At 42.7% G+C, this 20,262-nt stretch overlaps 1 protein-coding gene across 2 annotated transcripts in view; it reads left to right on the top strand.

Moving 5' to 3' along the window:
* Positions 1–20,262, top strand: part of QSER1 (glutamine and serine rich 1) — a 138,090-nt gene that overhangs the window by 102,837 nt on the left and 14,991 nt on the right. For both annotated transcript variants that reach the window (XM_073604475.1, XM_073604474.1), the window contains exons 8-10: positions 1,948–2,162; positions 2,283–2,423; positions 14,837–14,934. In XM_073604475.1, coding sequence (XP_073460576.1) covers positions 1,948–2,162; positions 2,283–2,423; positions 14,837–14,934 — 454 coding nt within the window. The remainder of the gene's footprint in view (positions 1–1,947; positions 2,163–2,282; positions 2,424–14,836; positions 14,935–20,262) is intronic.

Genomic DNA, 20,262 nt, shown 5'->3' with positions numbered 1-20,262 from the left:
TAATAAAGGCTGCACATTTTATAACCTATGGCCTTCAGATGTAGAGACTGAAACTTGGGGGGGGGGGGGGGGGGGGGATTACTGAAGCTTGTGAGTAGAAAACCTTCAGGTTTTATTGTCAAAGATTTAACAAGCTGAAGTTGGACACTTGTACAGCTGTGCATAGTAGCCAGTCCACTTCTGAGTGCACCGGTTTTAGTAAATCTCTCGCAAAATGTCATGAATTGCACAGATTTATATAGTAATCGGTTTATAAGGTAATTATATATTTTAAGAATTAAGAGTACTCATTTGGGAAGTGTGGCCTAGTTATCTATTGTGTCAATTTTTATCTAAATATAGGACTTCAGCCAACAAAGAATTTAAAGCTGAACTCAAGGCAAATGGCTAAATACACAGATGAAATGCCCATAAAAATAGATTTCTGTCATTGCCATTGCTGTCCTGAGTTTTGCACAGACCCTTAACACAAACAGGTGGATGATACCACTTTCTTACTTTTAACTGTAGCAAGAAATACAGGGGTTGATTTACTAAAATGGGAGAGTGCAAAATCTGGTGCAGATTCTAACTTTAGCTTGTTCAGTTAAGCTTTGACGAAAAAAAAAACCTAGAAGTTGATTGGTCTCTATGCAGAGCTGCACCAGATTTTGCATTCTCCAGTTTTAGTAAGTCAACCCCACAATCTTCCCTCCCAGTGAAAGAGCAGTAGCAGACTGATCAGCTCACCCCGCTTCTCACTTTGCTGCCTTCTGCTAATTAGCCTGTTCATTCATAGTACATTTGCACATAACACACCTGATTGGCTCCCAGTCTTGCCCCTCTAGGTACTTAGGCTGCTTTGGTTTGTTAATGAATGCCAAGCTGCGTTAATGTATTTTTATCTGCTGGAGTTAGACTTTTAAACATTCAGTAATCATTGAGAATCGACTGTGAAAGCGATTGTTACCCCCCCCCCCCCCCAAAAAAAAAAATCCTGCTTCTTTAAAGCATTTTATACAGCACAGTGCTTGTGCTTTATAACTTGGCCCTCTGTGACGCCTGAAATACCTGGCTGATCCTGCCAGTTTCTGCCCTCTCCTTTTGTAAACTGACCACGGTTTATCATGTCTGCTGAGCCCTAACGCCGTGGTCAGTTTATGTGCCTCTGTCAGCCGCAGCTCTCCTGTCATCCTATGTGATCTTGTGTCCTCCCTCCTCCTGCCAGTGCCTGCCCCCTCCGCTCCTGCCACTCTTATAACTGTTTAAAATGTACACAATCCTGCTAGTTCCCTAATGACAGGAGCTCCTGTCTGTGTTTTATTTAAAAATGCCTCCTTCACTGTATTTCAGAGTGGCTCCCCACAGTCACGTGACCAGTTGGCTCTGTCTCCTCTCTCCTCGCGTCCTTGCTGACGTCAGCGGAGCAATCTCTGCCTCATCCGCTGCATCTGTCAGCCGGGCAGAGGAGACAGCCGACCGGTGACGTGATCGTGGGGAACTGCTCTGAAATCTGGTAAAAGGCATTTTTTTTTTTTTTTCATAAAACTGAGACAGGAGCTTCTGTCATTGGGGAGCCAGTATGACTATATACATTTTGTATGTGTGGTTTAACAACCACTTTAAGAAATCAGACTATCTATTTTATTTATATATTGACAGATATTCCTGTGTGCTTTTCCAGAGTACCAAATTGTGGCCTAGAAGAAGCTGGCTGTGAATATAGGTGGACACTAATGCAGTGGTCATCAACCCTGTCCTCAGGGCCCACTAACAGGCCAGGTTTTATGTATTACCTTGGGGAGATGCAGACAAGAATACTGCAATCACTGAGCAGCAAGTGATATCACCTGTAATGTATTTCAGTTATCTTGCAAACCGGGCCTGTTAGTGGGCCCTGAGGACAGAGTTGATGACCACTGCTCTAATGTACACATAGTAACCTTCCTTTTTATAATTTTTCTGCAGTCGAACGTCTCACAGTAAGGTCAGCACAGCCAACAAAGCAGCAACAGACACTCCTTCACCGAAAACCACACCTCCAAAAGTTGTTACTGCGAAACCAAAAGCCAAACAGCCAAAGACAAAGGCTGAACCGCCACCAAAGAAGAGGAAGCAGTGGAAGGAGGAGTTCTCTTCTTCACAGTCTGATTCCTCTCCAGACATGCAGAGTGATGAAGAAGGTGGGGGGCTGGGCACCAAGGTGGCTCATTCAGTGAATGTATACGTTTGGGAGCGGTGCTGAGTACTTGAATCTCTCAAATTGTGTCCTAACATTGATTTCCATTCACTTTGTGTTCCAGAGTTTGAGCCTCCACCACCTCCAATCATAACTCGATTTTTGAACACAAGAGCAATGAAGGAAACATTCAAGGGATACGTTGAGCTGCTTGTTGGAGTTGCGCTAGATGCAGACACAGTCCAGAATCTGGAAAAAGACAATGGTATGTCATGCATTCTATTTTATACTTTTATCGACGCTATGGGAGCTAAAAAATGTAATATCTCTAAACATAAAATTTGAAAAGTTAAGAATTGGGTTTGGGGTTAGTAAGGAACACGCTTGAATAGATGATAATTTGAATCTGCACTTTAACAAAGGTTGTAATTGCACATATCTACTGATCAAGGATATCTTTATTCTTTCACTGTGACAAAGTCTGTTCTAAGCCCACCCCAGAGACTGCCTGGTCTCCTGCAGTAGCTTACTGCAGATAAGACTCTTTATTCCTTCTGCTTCAATTTTCCTGGAACAAAGCATAAATATGTTAACCTTGTTTGTCTTGCAGTTAGGATATGCATGATAACTTTCAGTGAACTTTGAGTGGCCTCCATTCCTCTTGCCAGTCAAGAGCTGCTTTAGGGTACTCAGACTTAAAGTGGACGTAAACCCGAAAAAAATTTTTTTTGATGTCATAATGTAGAGTATAAGATTTCCTATCATTTGAGCCCATTCTTGCCACAAAGAGTTAATCCAGCTCTGAGCAATCCTCTTATTGTTCAGTGAGATAAAACTTGCCAAACAGAGAAACACTTTGTCAAATCCTCCCCCTTGCTGTGAGTGACAGGTGATTTACATATCTTGAGCACTAGCCTAAGACATGCATTATTTTTTAATTCCCACCCCCACTCCTTTCTTCAGCAGCTCTGCAAGGATTGGCTGTTCCACACCTCACCATGATTTGGCATGCTGAAGTCATGTGGTTACTTTCCTGTCTTTTCACTGGATGTTAGAGATCATAGCAGAAGTTCAGTGTAAGAAATACACAGGAGAAAATGCATATTGAAAAGGGGAGTGTAGAGGTGGGCGGGGAGTCTACTGACATCACGACTCCACCCACCGAGCTCCAGACAACAGACCCACCCACAGAATCTGCAGTTTTTCAGGTCTCATAACAGACAGAGGGGAGACATTTGACAGGTAAAGATACATGCAGGAGGCATGTATCTCTTTATAGATAACCCCTATGGCAGTAGTTTAGAAAGGATGACTTTGGGTTTACATCCACTTTAATGCAGTCAAAGATTGTCTGACTGCTCTGTTTAGCCACCGCTGGGCCCCAAAATTTCTCTAGTGAGTATATTCCCTGAGGAGGTGAAGCCACCATCATCCAAATTGATACATTTACTATTTCTTGCCCGAAAGCTCATTGCACAATGCTGGCTGTCTCCTGGTCCTCCTACTTTCTCTGACTGGTGTGACTCTGTTATTGCATCTCGGGTAGGAAAAAGCTTACTCGCTAGCGCAGGGGTTGTTCAAAAACTTTGGTCCCCCCCCTGTTGGCCACCTTCACTTATACTTATATTAACCAGCCTTAATGCTCACGTTTTTCCTTAGTTACATTCAACATGATGAAGTACAATACTCTATAATGTCCTGTTCAGACATTTTGTAGACAGCTTTGATTGTTTTTGAACTTTTATATGGAATGAATTGTGTTTTTTTTACAATTTGCAATTGAGAGGTGAGAGGGAGAGAGGCGCCAGGAGCCCAAATTGTGTAGTATGTCAATTTAATATAGATAAAAATGCACTCACGTGCTGCAGGGATACACAGACATGTCCAAATGGTGTCAGATCCCTCATCCACATGGATGGTTGGGGTACAGAGCCGATAGGTATGCTGCTGGCAGATGAAAGTCCAAGCTGAGATCCAGAAAGAGCGACGCCGGGAGTGGAGCCAAGGGGATGGAAGCCGCAGATCCAATCGATGAATGGTTCAGGGACCGGGATTGTCAAGAGCAGCTGCCGTGTAGGGGGAGTGACAGGACAGCCCTGTGTGAGCACCAGCGGTGTGTGATTCAATGTATGCACAGGAACTCACTTTCGCAAGAACCAGTCGCTTTATTCATCAGCTCATTGGCAGCTGCTCCCAACAACCCTTGTCCCTGGATCATTCAGCGGCTGGAGCCACGGCTGCCATCCCCTTGACTCCACTCCTGACATCGCTCATTCAGGTTCTCAGCTTTGGACTTTCAGCTGCCTTGTTCCATCTGCTAGCAGCGTACCTATCCATTGGCTCTGAACCCCAAGCAGCCTATTGTACTCTGGTCAGTCACCAAAGCCATCATTCCACATGGATGAGGGATCTGACACCATTTGGATATATCTGTGTATCTCTGCAGCATGTGAGTGTTTTTCACATGTGTGTGTTTTTTTTTAAATTTCTATAAAATGTACATACTACACCATTTGGGCTCCTGGCGCCTCTTTCTCCCTCCCCTCTTTCAATTGCAGATACTGGCTCTCCCAGGCAAGTACAGAGTAGGCAGCCTGATAACCCATGGTATTTGTGTATGGACACATTTAGACATGTCTACACTCCGGGCCTTGGACTAATACAATGTGTGGGCATTACTTTGCTTTTCCCTTTTACTGTTTCTTTTGTTTCCTTTTTTTAGAACAATGTTTCCTTTTAACTGTGTGTGTGTGTGTGTGTGTGTGTGTGTGTGTGTTTTTTTTTTTTTTTTTACTATGTAATCCCTTAACCACTTCCGCCCTGGAAGGATTTACCCCCTTCCTGACCAGAACCCTTTTTACAATTTGGCACTGCGTCGCTTTAACTGCTAATTTGTGCTGTCATGCAATGCTGTACCCAAACAAAATTTGCGTCCTCTTTTTCCCACAAATAGAGCTTTCTTTTGATGGTATTTGGTCACCTCTGCGTTTTTCTGCAAAAAAAAGAACAAAAAAAAAAAAAAAAAAAAAAAAGATGGAAAATTTTGAAAAAAAGATATTTTCTACGTTGTTATAAAAAAAAAATCCAATAAACTCAATTTTAGTCATACATTTAGGCCAAAATGTATTCGGCCACATGTCTTTGGTAAAAAAAAAATGTCAATAAGCGTATATTTATTGGTTTGCGCAAAAGTTATAGCGTCTACAAACTAGGGTACATTTTCTGGAATTTGAGGAAATTGAGAGGCATGTTGAGCCCACTGAATATTACATTTTTTTGACCCAAGTGATTGAATAATGATAAAAAAAAAAAAAAATTACAAAAAGTTGTCACTAAATATATTGCTCACACATGCCGTGGTTATATGTGGAATTGCACCCCAAAATACATTTAGCTGCTTCTCCTGAGTATGGGGATACCACATTTGTTGGACTTTTTGGGAGCCTAGCCACGTATGCGGCCCCGAAACCCAAGCACCGCCTTCAGGATTTCTAAGGGTGTAAATTTTTGATTTCACTCCTCACTACCTATCAGTCTTGAAGGCCATAAAATGCCAAGATAGCACAAAACCCCCCAAATGACCCCATTTTGGAAAGTAGACACCCCAAGCTATTTGCTGAGAGGCATGGTGAGTATTTTGCAGCTCTCATTTGTTTTTGAAAATGAAGAAAAATTTTTTTTTCAATTTTCAAAACTTTGTGACAAAAAGTGAGGTCTGCAAAATACTCACCATACCTCTCAGCAAATAGCTTGGGGTGTCTACTTTCCAAAATGGCGTCATTTGGGGGGGGGGGGGGGTTGTGCCATCTGGGCATTCCATGGCCTCCGAAACTGTCATAGGCAGTGAAGAGTGAAATCAAAAATTTACACCCTTAGAAAGCCTGAAGGCGGTACTTGGTTTTTGGGGTCCCGTACGCGGCTAGGCTCCCAAAAAGTCTCACGTGGTATCCTCATACTCAGGAGAAGCAACAGAATGTATTTTGGGGTGTAATTTCACATATTCCCATGGCATGTTTGAGCAATATATCATTTAGTGACAACTTTGTGCAAAAAAAAAAAAAAGTCTTTTTCCCGCAACTTGTGTCACAATATAAAATATTCCATGGACTCGACATGCCTCTCAGCAAATAGCTTGGGTGTCTACTTTCCAAAATGGGGTCATTTGGGGGGTTTTTGAACTGTTCTGGCATTTTATGCACAACATTTAGAAGCTTATGTCACACATCACCCACTCTTCTAACCACTTGAAGACAAAGCCCTCTGACACTTTTTGTTTACATGAAAAAATTATTTTTTTTTTGCAAGAAAATTACTTTGAACCCCCAAACATTATATATTTTTTTTAAAGCAAAGGTCCTACAGATTAAAATGGTGGGTGTTTCATTTTTTTTTTTTCACACAGAATTTGCGCAGCGATTTTTCAAACGCATTTTTTTGGGAAAAAACACACTTTTTAAAATTTTAATGCACTAAAACACACTATATTTCCCAAATGTTTGATGAAATAAAAAAGATGATCTTAGGCCAAGTACATGGATACCAAACACGACATGCTTTAAAATTGCGCACAAACGTGCAGTGGCGACAAACTAAATACATTTTTAAAAGCCTTTTAAAGCCTTTACAGGTTTCCACTTTAGATTTACAGAGGAGGTCTACTGCAAAAATTGCTGCCCTCGAGCTGACCTTCGCGGTGATACCTCACATGCATGGTGCAAATGCTGTTTACATTTGACGCCAGACCGACGCTTGCGTTTGCCTTTGCGGGAGAGGAGGGGGGGGGGGGACAGGGGTGTTTTGTTTTGTTTTTGTATTGGAAATTGGGAAAGCTTTTTTTTGCTTTTTTATCTTATTTTTAAACTGTTCCTTACATTTTTTATTTTTATTTTTTAGCATTTTTATTGTTATCTTAGGGAATGTAAATATCCCCTATGATAGCAATAGGTAGTGACAGGTACTCTTTTGAAAAAAAATGGGGTCTATTAGACCCTAGATCTCTCCTCTGCCCTCAAAGCATCTGACCACACCAAGATCGGTGTGATAAAATGCTTTCCCAATGGCGCTGTTTACATCCGGCGAAATCTAAGTCATAAAATGCTTGTAGCATCAGGTTTCTTAGGCCATAGAGATGATTGGAGCCATTCTGGTCTCTGGTCAGCTGGCTGAATCAACAGCTGCATTCTCAGGTTCCCTGTTGGGACAGGAGAGCCAGAGAAAAACATGGAAGACGGTGGGGGGGCATTCCCTCCCACTGCTTGTAAAAACAGTCTAGAGGCTAATTAGCTGCTAGGATTGCTTTTACATGAAAGCCGACCGCTGGCTGAAAAGAATGATACCAAGATGATACCTAAACCTGCAGGCATCATTCTGGTAAAACCACTCAAAGTCCAGCAACATACCAGTACGTTGCTGGTGCTTGTTGGGCATATATTGTAAACTTTTTTTTTTTTCATGCAGCCTGTGGGCTGAACGAAAAAAAGAGATTGATAGGTGGGTATGCCCACCATTAGAATACCTCCCTTCATCCACCCACTTCTAATGATGGGCATACATGCACCGTTTATATATGCCGAAGCATGGGGGCATCCACCCCAAAAGGTAGGAGCAAATCGCTCCTCCGCCCCTGCTGCCCCCATGCTTCGGCATATATGCTCTCTTTTTAACTCTGGTGGTGAAATCGCCTCCCGACAGCACTGGAGTCACGGCTTTATGTATCGTGGGAGCAAACGCTGTTGCTGTCAAGATAAATAAATCCGCGCTGCAACTGAATGGCGTACCTGCTGATGGTTAACAATAAAACAAAATAACATTACAGTATAACAGTAAGACTTACCATACCTGCAAAGCAAATACAAAAAAACATAGTAAAAAATAAAACATTTTTTAACACAACCTGTGCCTAAAATATATATATGCCAAAGCATGGGGGCATCCTCCCGCAAAAGGTAGGAGCAAATCGCTCCTCCGCCCCTGCTGCCCCCATGCTTCAGCATTAATGCTAACGTATGTAACTGTGGTGGTAAAATCACCTCCGACAGCGCTGGAGTCACGGCTTTATGTATCGTGGGAGCAAACGCTGTTGCTGTCAAGATAAATAAATCCGCGCTGCAGCTGAATTGCATACCTGAAAACAAAAAAAATGGTTAACAATAAAACACAGTAAAGTATAAAAAAATTACATATCTGAAAAGCAAACATGATAAAACATAATAATAAAACATTGCAGAATAGAATACAGTAAGAAAGAGCAGAACAATAGAGAGAGAGAACAATAAAACGACAACTATTTTTTTATTTTATATATTTTATTTATTTATTTTTTTTACACATTTTTTTTTTTGTAACTAACTTTTGTAACTGGTACCAGGTTCGGGTCTCTCAAAATGCGATGGCATCTTGGGAGACCCTGTGAAAGTGTGCCTAGTCTGTGCAGTGCTGTACCCTACGCTAATACTCAACTAGTGTTTGGTAGCATTCAAAACATTCACCAATGCAAAGACCAGGATTGTCAAGACAGGAGGGACAATAATAGCGGGTGTCACGCCTATATCCGCGCTTGCTGCAGACACGACATCTTCTTTGGAGGGCTCGTTGGGTAGGGGTACTCGGGAGGACTTAAAGAAAATGCCTCTCATGCAGCCTTACTGCATTTGGTTGGGGAAAGTGAGGTGGAGCACCATCTGGAAACAGAAGGGCTCTGTAGATCTCTTCCTGGAATTTAAGGAAGGATCCAGTCTGTCCTGAAGCTCTGTATAGCACATGAGCGTTCAGCAAAGCCAATTGAAATAAATAAACAGACACTTTCTTGTACCAGCGTCTGGCCTTACGGGCAACTAAGTACGGCGCCAACAACTGGTCGTTGAGGTCCACCCCTTCCATGTTAAGGTTATATTCGTGGACACAGAGGGGTTTCTCCACAACACCAGTCGCTGTAGGAATTTGGACCGTCGTGTCTGCATGAAGGGTGGTAAGAACGAAAACATTCTTCTTATCCTTCCACTTCATAGCAAGCAAATTATTGTTTATTGCCGAATTTTGTAGAGCCGATCGTATCCAGGGTCTCCAAGAGGACGACAGAATTCATTGTTGTTGAAGTGCATGAACTGCAAAATCTGCTCGTATCGTGCCCTGGTCATGGAGGCAGAGAACAAGGACATATGGTGAATTGGGTCAGTGGACCAATATGACCGCAACTCACTCTTTTTAGTTATGCCCATGTCGAGGGAAAGGCTCAGAAAGAGCTTAAATTCGGAGACCGTAATTGGTTTCCAATCTCTGGCAAGGGAGGACTGGGGAATAGTGACGATGTGTTGACCAGCATACAAATTGCTTTGGTCCACAATAGATCTATAGAGATCTTCGGTGAAAAACAGCGAATAAAAATCCAGTGACGTAAAATCAACCGTTTCCACCTGAATGCCAGGTTGGCCAGTGAATGGGGGAAGTATGGGTGCTGCAGAAGTGGTGGGTTCCCAATTAGGATTGGCGAATGCAGCAGGAAGGGGACTATGGGCATGACGGGCCTGTGTTCCTCTTCTTCTTAGTGGCAGCGGGACACTACTTGTGCTTGCCACCTCACCAGCTTGAACTGCACTTATGGGACTCGCCACATCACCAAGTGTTACTGCAGTGCTGGATGTACGACCAGGGTGTACTAGGCCGCTGGTGCTTGCCAGTTCACCAGAAGGAATAGCGGTGCTAGTACTCCCTCTGCTAGGGACCTGCGTTTCTTACACCTCAACAGCAGAAGAAGTTCGGGGTCTGGTACGCCTGACCTTGGCAGGGACCACAACTCTGTCATCAGAGCTATCTGTCATGGTTCCGCTGTCCTCTACAGGATCGTATTCTGAGCCTGAATCTGACAGATGAGTGACTTCCTCTTCACTATCTGTCATGCTCAGAAACGTGTAGGCCTCTTCACTAGTGTACCTTCGATTTGCCATTTTGGGCTCTAAATTTAGTGGTACACTAGTGAGACTCACAGGAAAAAAAAGCTCCTGACTGTTGGCGACTGTATCAAAACGCTACCAAAAAAACGTAGCGATCGCAGGGATCATGCCTGACTCTGCGAACGCTGCAGTTATGTGTGTTTAGTGTTTTGTAAGTGACAGTGATCGATCGATACTGCACTTGGGTGGGCAGGGCAGGGCCGAGGGGCAAAACGCAGGTGCTAGCAAGTATCTGGGCTGAGCCCGCTAACACTGCGTTTTTGGGAACCCTAAACTGCTGGGGACGCTATTATAGATCTGATCAGATATTGATCCGTTCAGATACTATACCACTAAGGTAGGTGTATGCTGCGTGCGTGGGTGTTAGCGCTACTGGCACTAACCTGCCGCTGCCTGGGGCGACGCAGACCCTATGTGACCCTAAAACTTAACTTATATCACCCGCTGGGCGATTAGGGGGTTAAACCTTTATTGGGTAATAAACGGCGGGTGCCCTGACACTATAAAAAATAAACTAACCAGCGTCACCCGTAACAGTTATGCGGTGATCACTGGTGAAAGGGTTAACTAGGGGGCAATCAGGGGGTTCAAACCTTTATTAGGTAGTATATGGGGGTCCCTGACGCTATAAAACGCTGATGGCGAACCTAAGTACTTGCCTCCCTAACTAATGTCACCTGTGACACTAATACAGCGATCAGAAAAACGATTGCTTAGTGACACTGGCGACGGGGGGTGATCAAGGGCTTAACCTTTGTTAGGGGGGTATCCTAGCCCTAAAGGGGGCTAATTCTAACTGCCCTACCACTTATAACTGTCACAAACTGACACCAATGCAATAATCAGAAAAAAAAAAACTGCTATTGGTGTCACTGTGACGGGGTACAGGGGGGGTAATGGGGGGTGAAAAGTGTGCCTAGAGTGTTCTACTGTTAGTGTAGTGTTGGTGCACTTACTTGGATGTCTTCTCTCCTCTGCGCCGGAACGGAAAAAGAGCGACACGAGGAGAGATGACATCACTTCCTCTGCCGCTGTCTACATTTCAGAGGCAGAGGAAGAATGTCATTGGCTGGGAGTGATCGCGAGGGGGTGGCCATGAATGGATGGCCTCCCCCTCACCTCAGATCGCTCAGGGAAACATGCCGAACGCCTCGGGCACCGGGGGGGGGGGTCCAATTGGACCCCCCGCCCGCGGCAGGCAAGTAACGTACCCATACGTTACTTTGCCTGCCCGTGCCATTCTGCCAACGTATATCGTCGTGAGGCGATCGGCAAGTGGTTAACTACCTATTTCCTGAAGGCTCCATTCATACCTAGGCGTTTGGAACCGTGGGGGGAATCGCCAGGATTCTGCCCGCAAATTCCAGAATCACAGGAAAACAGTTGTAATGCCATTTCTTGTTAGCACCCCAATCTCAGTGCGATTTTGCTGCGATTGGTGGGGGATTCCGCTTGCAATTCCAAATGCTTAGGGGTGAATGGAGCCTAAATCTTATTTTGGAAACATCTGTTAATCCACAATTTAGAATTCCTATGCGATTGCCTCTACGAATGAGAGAGCCAATCTGTCTTTTTAATTTTGTGTTTCTGAGCTCACAGCTGCGGGCCAGCTACACACCTTACAGTTTGGATTGGAATTGAGCTCCTAGGGCAAACTTTTTTTTTTTTTTGTTTGTTTTTTAGACTTTATTTTACTTTTTTTAGACTTTACTATTTGGTCTTTTTTCTTTTGAAAGCTTTGTAATGCGTTTAACAAAAATTTATAATGCTTATTTGGACTCCTAAGAACCTCTACCTTTTCTCATCTCTCCACATCTTCATAACATGGCGGGTGGGGTGTTCTGTAATTGACAGGTAAATTGGGCAAGGTTGCAGCTCCCGGGTTTTCTGGCAGGATCATCCTGGTATTTTTTTGCTCTTATTAAACTAATGGCATATGTAGGTGCACTCACAAGTATGGCACATTTGAGCCATACTAGCTGGAACAGCATACAGATAAACAAGTCTAGAGATTGGCGCGATATGACGTCAATTCACGGGCAACCCCCCTAATGACCAGGCGACTTTTGCGATACGGCACTGTGTTACTTTAACTGACAATTGGCCGTACGACACTGTATCCAAATAAAATTGATGTCTTTTTTTCCCCCACAAATAGAGCTTTCTTTTGGTGGTATTTGATCACATCTGTGGTTTTTATTTTTTGGACTATAAACCTAAAAAGAATGACAATTTTGGTCACAATATACAATTACATTTACATAATATAAGTTACAATACACAATATACAAAACAATATATTTTTACTTTCTGCTATAAATCATATCCAAAAAATAAATTTGACAATAACAAATTGCTTCATTAATTTAGGCCAATATGTATGCTGCTATATATTTTTGTTAAAAAAAAAAAATGTATGAAAAAAGACAAAAAAATTGAAAAACAATATTTTTTATTTTCGTTTATAAAACATATCCAATAAAATTATTTAAAAAAATCAAATTTCTTCATCATTTTAGGCCAATATGTATTCTGTTACATATTTTTGGTAAAAAAAAAAAAAAAAAATCCCAATAAGCGTATATTGATTGGTTTGCGCAAAAGTTATAGCTTCTACAAACTATGGGATATTTTTATTAATTTATTTTTACTATTAATGGCGGCGATCCGCGACTTATAGCGGCACTGCGATATTGCAAAGGACATTCAGGACATCTAACTGACACTTTTTGGGGACTAGTGAGACTAATAAAGGGATCAGTGCTAAAAAATATGCACACTCACTGTACTAATGACACTGGCTTAGAAGGGGTTAAACATCAGGGGTGATCAAAGGGTTAAATGTGTGCTTGACCAGAGTTTTACTACTGTGGAGGAGGTTCTTGTACTAGGGGAAGGCATGGATCGGCGCCCCTGCTTAGCAGAGACACAGGATCCATGTCTTCTGTACTGGCAGACCGCCGTTCTGCCTGTGTACAGAATTATTACAGCAGGAGCGGGCCGGCGGCGGTGCCCACGCACCACAGACCCGGAAGTGCAGGCTCACGTATTAGGTATGCATACCTCCCAACATTTTGAGATGGGAATGAGGGACACCTACTAACATACATATGTAGGCATAGGACATGCCCCTCTGCCACACCCCCTTAAAGGAGAATTAACCCAAAAAAAGGTTAATTAAATCCACAAGTGCTTTTTTTTTACCACTACTATTCCTTTATATTGGCTTTTAAAATTTACAAATGCAGTAATTTAGAAATTGGATGAAAGGTTTAGCACTGGGAAATACTTTTTGAAAGATAAAAAGTGCATTTTATAGACAACTATATAGATAAGACCAAAAAGAGGGACAAATGAGGAGGAATGAGGGGCATTGTTCCAAATCAGGAACGGTTGGGAGGTATGAATTGTGGAAGAGAGTTCACAGTTTGAAATTAAGCCCCTTCTCAACCAACCTCACTGAGTGGCCACGTGTCTTCTTAAAGAGGAAGTAAACCTCCTGCCAAAATAAAACTAAAAACACACCCTGCAAGATAAAGGCATAATGAGCTAGTATGCATAGCATACTAGCTCATTATAAAGTACTTACCTGAGAACGAAGCCCCCGCAGCTGTCCTAGTCTCCCCCTCAGGCCGCCGGCATGTCGCCCGGGGCTTGCTTCCGGGTATCACGGCTCCGGCGCTGTGATTGGCTGGAGCCGCGATGACGTCACTCCTACTGGTCACTATAAGTTCAACATGGCACCTCATGGCAAAGAACTCTCTGAGGATCTGAAAAAAAAGAATTGTTGCTCTACATAAAGATGGCCTAGGCTATAAGAAGATTGCCAAGACCCTGAAACTGAGCTGCAGCACATTGGCCAAGACCATACAGCGGTTTAACAGGACAGGTTCCACTCAGAACAGGCCTCGCCATAGTCAAACAAAGAAGTTGAGTGCACGTGCTCAGCGTCATATCCAGAGGTTGTCTTTGGGAAATAGACGTATGAGTGCTGCCAGCATGGCTGCAGAGTAGGGATGAGCTTTATGTTCGGGTCAAACATCAGTTCGACTCGAACATTGGCTGTTTGCCCGTTCGTTGAAAACCGAGCATTATGGGCTGTTTGCGCCGAATTCGAGCGTTGCGTAGTGGCCAGTAATGCACTGCGGGAGCGCAGTGCATTGCTGTATGATGATTGGCCAGAGCATGCACCATGACCTGCATGATTTGGCCAATCACAGCGCCCTCAGCTAAGAGAGCCATATTTGGCCAAAGGCAGGGTGCTTTTCGCCAATCATGGCTCAGGGGGACTAAGTCCACGCCCCACACTATATAAGGCTGCCTGCACGTCGGCCCTGTGTAGTGTCGTCAGGGTGTTGACTTTTTCAGTAGGGTTTACATACACTTTAAGGACTTGAACACATTTTAGCCGATACAAGAAAATTTAGGTACTCTATTTTCACGTTTACAGTGTGAATGTTTGTTGCTTTTTTGTCTCAATTTGAGTTTTTTTAATATAACGTTTTGAGGTTAAAATTGATGACAGCCACCATGTTGCTTTAACTGACTGTTGGGTTATCTAAAAGTTTATCTTTGCAGAGATATGATTAATGTGCTGCAGGCAGAGAGCATGGTACGATTTTTTCACTTCCAACATCTGTAGAATTGTAGATAGGCCCATCTTAACTTCAATATAGTTATTTCAAGTTTGTAAATGTAATTCTGCAATGCTGTTGTGTTTTGCTTTCAGACGAAGTGCTTCTTCCGCATATGAGAAAGATAGAAGGCATGCTAACTGAACACAAGAGAAGACTTGTTACAAAGCTGCAGCTGGATCAGCCAATGAAGGTATGGGTAACGCTTGCATTTATTTATATCATACAATAGTGTAGATTAGCTCAAGTGCTATTGTTGCTGTCAGCCATCGCTCGATTCACTTGATGTCAGGTCCTGGATTGTCGGTATCCAGAACCGCGAACCTGCTACATTTTCAGTGCCTGTTGCCTATGCTCGTTTGTGAGTATGCAATTTGTTGTTTTATGCTTCATTAATGCTTTATAAAATCAAAATAAAATTGCGCTTGGAAAATATAAATACCAGTGAAGAAGAAAAAAATGTGAAAAAATATAAAAAATAGAGTGACTCCTAGGTACAAATAACATGAAAAATAGAATGCAATACAGCTGCGGTTATAAGTGGGGCACACCAATAGAATATATAGAACAATAAACCGCGCTAAAATAATGAGTAAAATCCAATTAACAGTCGGTGAGATAAAGTTCAATTGAAGTCCAGAACAAAACAATAAACTTCTCTATGTGATGAGGTGAGGAATATATAGAAGATAACTGTGTGGTGAAATGCTTACCAGAACGTAAGCCAAATCAGACGGATGGCTTAAACCCAGCCCAGGCCTTTAAGAGCGCTCCAAAATGGGCAGGATCCGTCGCACTCATACAGCAGAACGGGTCCACATAGGGTTTAATCAGAAAAAAATACAAAGACCATAGCGTGATACTGACATAATATATTAAATCAAAAAAGGAAAAAAGTTGTGTTTACACAAATAATCATGAAAATCATAAGTGCACCCTGAGTGCGTAGCAAATCAGGGATGTGAAAAATAGTGACATGCAACATGCAATGAATGGTGTCCTTAAAAGTAAAATAAAAACACCAAGTATATCTGCTTATCAGAAAATAGTAATGGACGAGCAGACAAAAGCAGAAAAAACACCAGGTGCACAGACACAAGGGGCCGCTTACCAGATGGCAAACTGGTGAAGATATAATCAGCTGTAGGCTTACTGCCTCCGTGTAACCCAGAGTATAAACTTAATTGAACCCATAGGGGTTCCTGCTCACCAGAAGATTGATAGGAATTAGCCCAAAACGAAACCTTGGCAGAGCCGCCGCGATCCCGTCCTGGCAGGCTCTTCACAAGCTCAGATACGCATATGTATTCAAAAAGGAGAAGCAGCCAATAGCATAATAACGTTGAGACTCCAATTTATTAAAAAGCAAACACTTACATTTAAAAACGAAAAAACAGCACAGCCGGCCGGCACTCAGACAGCTCCCGTCCACAACAGGGCAACGTGGTGACGTCAGCACGTCCCTCCCAGACGCGTTTCGTCACAGGTTGACTTTCTCAATGGGGAACTAAAGCTTTACCAGTGGTAATGCACTAGGTTGGTGCGCCTTCCTTTTTCTTTTTCCTTTAGCCTATGAATACCCATTATTCCAAGGAGGGCTGCAAGATGGCAGGCACTACTGTAAGAAGCTGGTTACACCTCGTGCTGATGAACTAGTCACCTGAGCGCAGGAGAGATTTCTATTGTGTTTCAGCAGCCATTCTCAACCATGGTTTCATGGAGCCCTAGAGTGCCTCCAGAAATTGCTGGGGTTTCTTGAGCTGTGGCTGATTGACCTTTCATCTGATGGTGCCTGCATAATCCTGGTTTTCACTCTACTTGATAGAACCTTGACCCCAGATAAATAGATTTTAACTATTTATCTGGGGTCCCCAGGTCCTGAAAATTATTTCAAGGGTTCTCCCAGGGTAGTGAGAGGGCAGCTCTAGAAAATAACATGCATTTTTTTTCAATGCATTTTAACCACTTAAGGACTGGAAGATTTTCCCTCTTAATGACCAGGACATTTTTTCGCGATACGGCACTGCGTCACTTTAATTGACAATTGCGCGGTTGTGCAACACTGTACCCAAACAAAATTGATGTCCCCCCCCCAAAATAGAGCTTTCTTTTGGTGGTATTTGATCACCTCCTGCGGTTATTTTTTGCGCTATAAACAAAAAGCGTGACAATTTTGGAAAAAAAAATATATATTTTTTACTTTTTGCTATAATATCTCCAAAATGTTTTCTTAAAAACAAATTTCTTTATCAGTTTAGGCCAATATGTATTCTACATGTTTTTGGTAAAAAAAAAATCGCAATAAGCGTATATTGGTTTGCGCAAAAGTTATAGCGTCTACAAAATAGGGGATAGATTTATGGCTTTGTTTTTTTTTTTTTTTTTTTTTTTTATACTAGTAATGGCGGTGATCTGCGATTTTTAGCGGAACTGCGACATTGCGGCGGACAGATCGGACACTTTTTACACATTTTTGGGACCATTGACATTTATACAGCGATCAGTGCTATAAGAATGCAGTGATTACTGTGTAAATGTCACTGGCAGGGAAGGCTGGCAATCAACGGGTTAAATGTGTTCCCTGATATGTGTTTCTAACTGTGGGGGGATGGGGCTGATTAGAGGAGGAGACCTATCGCTGTTCCTGATTAGTAGGAACAGACGATCTGTCTCTCCTGTCAGAACGGGGATATGTGTGTTTCCATACACAAATCTGCAGTCTGGCTCTCGTGCCCGCGATCGTGGTTGGCCGGGCAGACATTGCGGCCGACAACCACGGGCATCAGGTTCCCTGCCATGCAGCGGGCATGCGCCTGCTATGCCTCTTAAAGGAGCCGACGTACAGTTAAGGCGAACGACGACCTGCCGCAGTATAATGACAGCAGCTGGTCGGCAAGTGGTTAATGCATATCAATGAAACTTACGGTGTTATGGCTTGGGAATCGGCTGAATAGAATAGACTAGAATTCCTGTCTTGGGACCCGCAAACTGAAACAAGTTGTTGTGCAGCAGGTGCTGCTTTATTTATTTTTTTTCCTGTGTGCAGTTCCCAGGACATAAGCAGCATTCGTGCCAAAGGGAAACTGGAGGAGGCCTTATTGTAGACCATCTCTGCCTTCCATAAGACTCCTTAACCAGCAAGGGGCTGTTCACAGTGACAGCGGGGCTGCTGCTCTCAACTATAGGGCAGCCCAGGATAGCTGTTGTCGGGTTTACTGATGACCTAAAATGTGAGGCCTTGTATCTTCAAGAGGGTGATCTCTACCTTCCAGCATACCTCCACTCTCAGTGGAAACAGAGATTATAGCAACATTTTGTGGTTGTTCTTTGGTCTGAAACAGGACCGTTCTATATACCCTTGTGTATACTTAAAAGAGAAGTATGGGGAAAAAAAAATTAAGAATTATGCTTGATGCTACATCTGTCCCCACCAGGTCTAAGATTGATAACTGAGTGATCGAAGACTGTCTGCTCTGCCCCCAGCTTCAGCCCGCTGTCTGCTGAAAACTGGTCACAGGAGTGCAGAATGAACTGCACTCCTGTGATCCAAAGGAGAAATATAGCCAAACAAGCTTTGGCTGTACTTCTTTAAATGAGAGGGTCACTGACACTTATATATTCCCTGTTGGGTTGGATGTTATTGGGCTATGGCATGGTTCCTTATGTGACTTGGAGTCCTAAGCCATAATCTGTTTTGCTTCTCCAATTATTTTCTGACCAAGTGCATCTGAAAAAAATCAGCCTTCTTTTCAACTTTGGTCTGGCTTTCTCTTTGAATATTGTATTAATACTCTGTTTTAGGACTTTCTGTGCTTTACGTTGGACATTTTTGGTGCATTGGTGGCCACCAGAGCATGAGGAAGTAATTTGGGTGGTTTTGATCTATTCATCCACTAGTAAGGTGAGTCACTCCTCTTGTATCTGTGTAACTTCAAGGAGAGGTGCTCCCAATCATCCACCAATTATCAATAGCAAGAAAAGAAGGGACAAAGTCTCCAATGCAAAAAGTTTACTGAATATTTCTCTCCATACAAGACGTGAATTCAGCAGCAACTGTACAGTTTTGAGCATACCATGCTCTTCATCAAGCTGTGCGTACACACAGCTTGATGAAGAGCGTGGTATGCTTTAAACTGTACAGTTGCTGCTGAATTCACGTATTGTGTGGAGAGAAATAATAATTAAACTTTTTGCATTGGAGATTGTGTCCCCCCCCCCATTTCTTTTATTGTCAATTGGTGAATAATTGGGAGCCCACCGTGACACCACTCCTTGAAGTTATAGGGGCACAAGAGGAGTGACACAGTGGATATAAAAGGTCAGGTTTCTGTGATGTAAAAAAATTAAATATTTTCAAAACTTTTTCAACCTTTTTTAATATGACCTATACAACTGTACAACTCAAGTGAAAAGCAAACTGAAATCTTTTAGGGGGAGGGGGGGGGGGAGTAAAAATAAAAAACTAAAATCATGTAGTTGCATAAGTGTGCACACCCTCTTATAATTGGGGATGTATCTGTGTTCAGAATTAAGCAATCGCATTCTAAATCGTGTTAAATAGGAGTCTGTACACACCTGTCGTCATCTAAAGTGCCTCTGATTAACCCCAAATAAAGTTCAGCTGTTCTAGTAGGTCTTTCCTGACATTTTCTTAGTCGCTTCCTACAGCCATGGTCCGCAGAGAGCTTCCAAAGAATCAGAGGGATCTCATTGTTAAAAGTTATCAGTCAGGAGATCAGTACAAAAGAATTTCCAAGGCATTAGATATACCATGGAACGCAGTGAAGACAGTCATCAGGTGGAAAAACTGTCACAACAGTGACATTGCCAAGAATTGGATTTCCCTCCAAAATTGATGAAAAGACAAGAAGAAAACTAGTTGGGGAGGCTGCCAAGAGGCCTATAGCAACATTAAAGAAGCTGCAGGAATATCTGGCAAGTACTGACTGTGTTTGACAACAATCTCCCATATTCTTCATATGTCTGGGCTATGGGGTAGAGTGGCAAGACAGAAGCCTTTTCTTACGAAGAAAAACATCCAAGCCTGGCTAAATTTTGCAAAAACACATCTGAAGTCTCCCAAAAGCATGTGGGAAAATGTGTTATGGTCTGATGAAACCAAGGTTCAACTTTTTGTCCATAATTTCAAAAGATATGTTTGGCGCAAAAACAACACAGCACGTCACCAAAAGAACACCATACCGACAGTAAAGCATGGTGGTGGTGGCAGCAGCATGCTTTTGGGGCTGTTTTTTTCAGCTCGAACAGGCGCCTTAGTCAAGGTAGAGGGAATTACGAACAGTTCCAAATACCAGTCAATATTGGCACAAAACCTTCAGGTTTCTGCTAAAAAGCTTAACACGAAGAGGAACTTCATCTTTCAGCATGACGACGACCCAAAGCATACATCCAAATCAACAAAGGATTGGCTTCACCAGAAGAAAAATACAATTTTGGAATGGCCCAGACCTGAATCCCATTGAAAATATGTGGGGTGATCTGAAGAGGGCTGTGCACAGGA

This window comes from Aquarana catesbeiana, linkage group LG11, assembly GCF_042186555.1.
Source record: "Aquarana catesbeiana isolate 2022-GZ linkage group LG11, ASM4218655v1, whole genome shotgun sequence".
Classification (NCBI taxonomy): Eukaryota; Metazoa; Chordata; class Amphibia; order Anura; family Ranidae; genus Aquarana; species Aquarana catesbeiana.
Note: the sequence above shows the minus strand (reverse complement) of the source record. Positions and strands in the feature narration are given on the sequence as shown.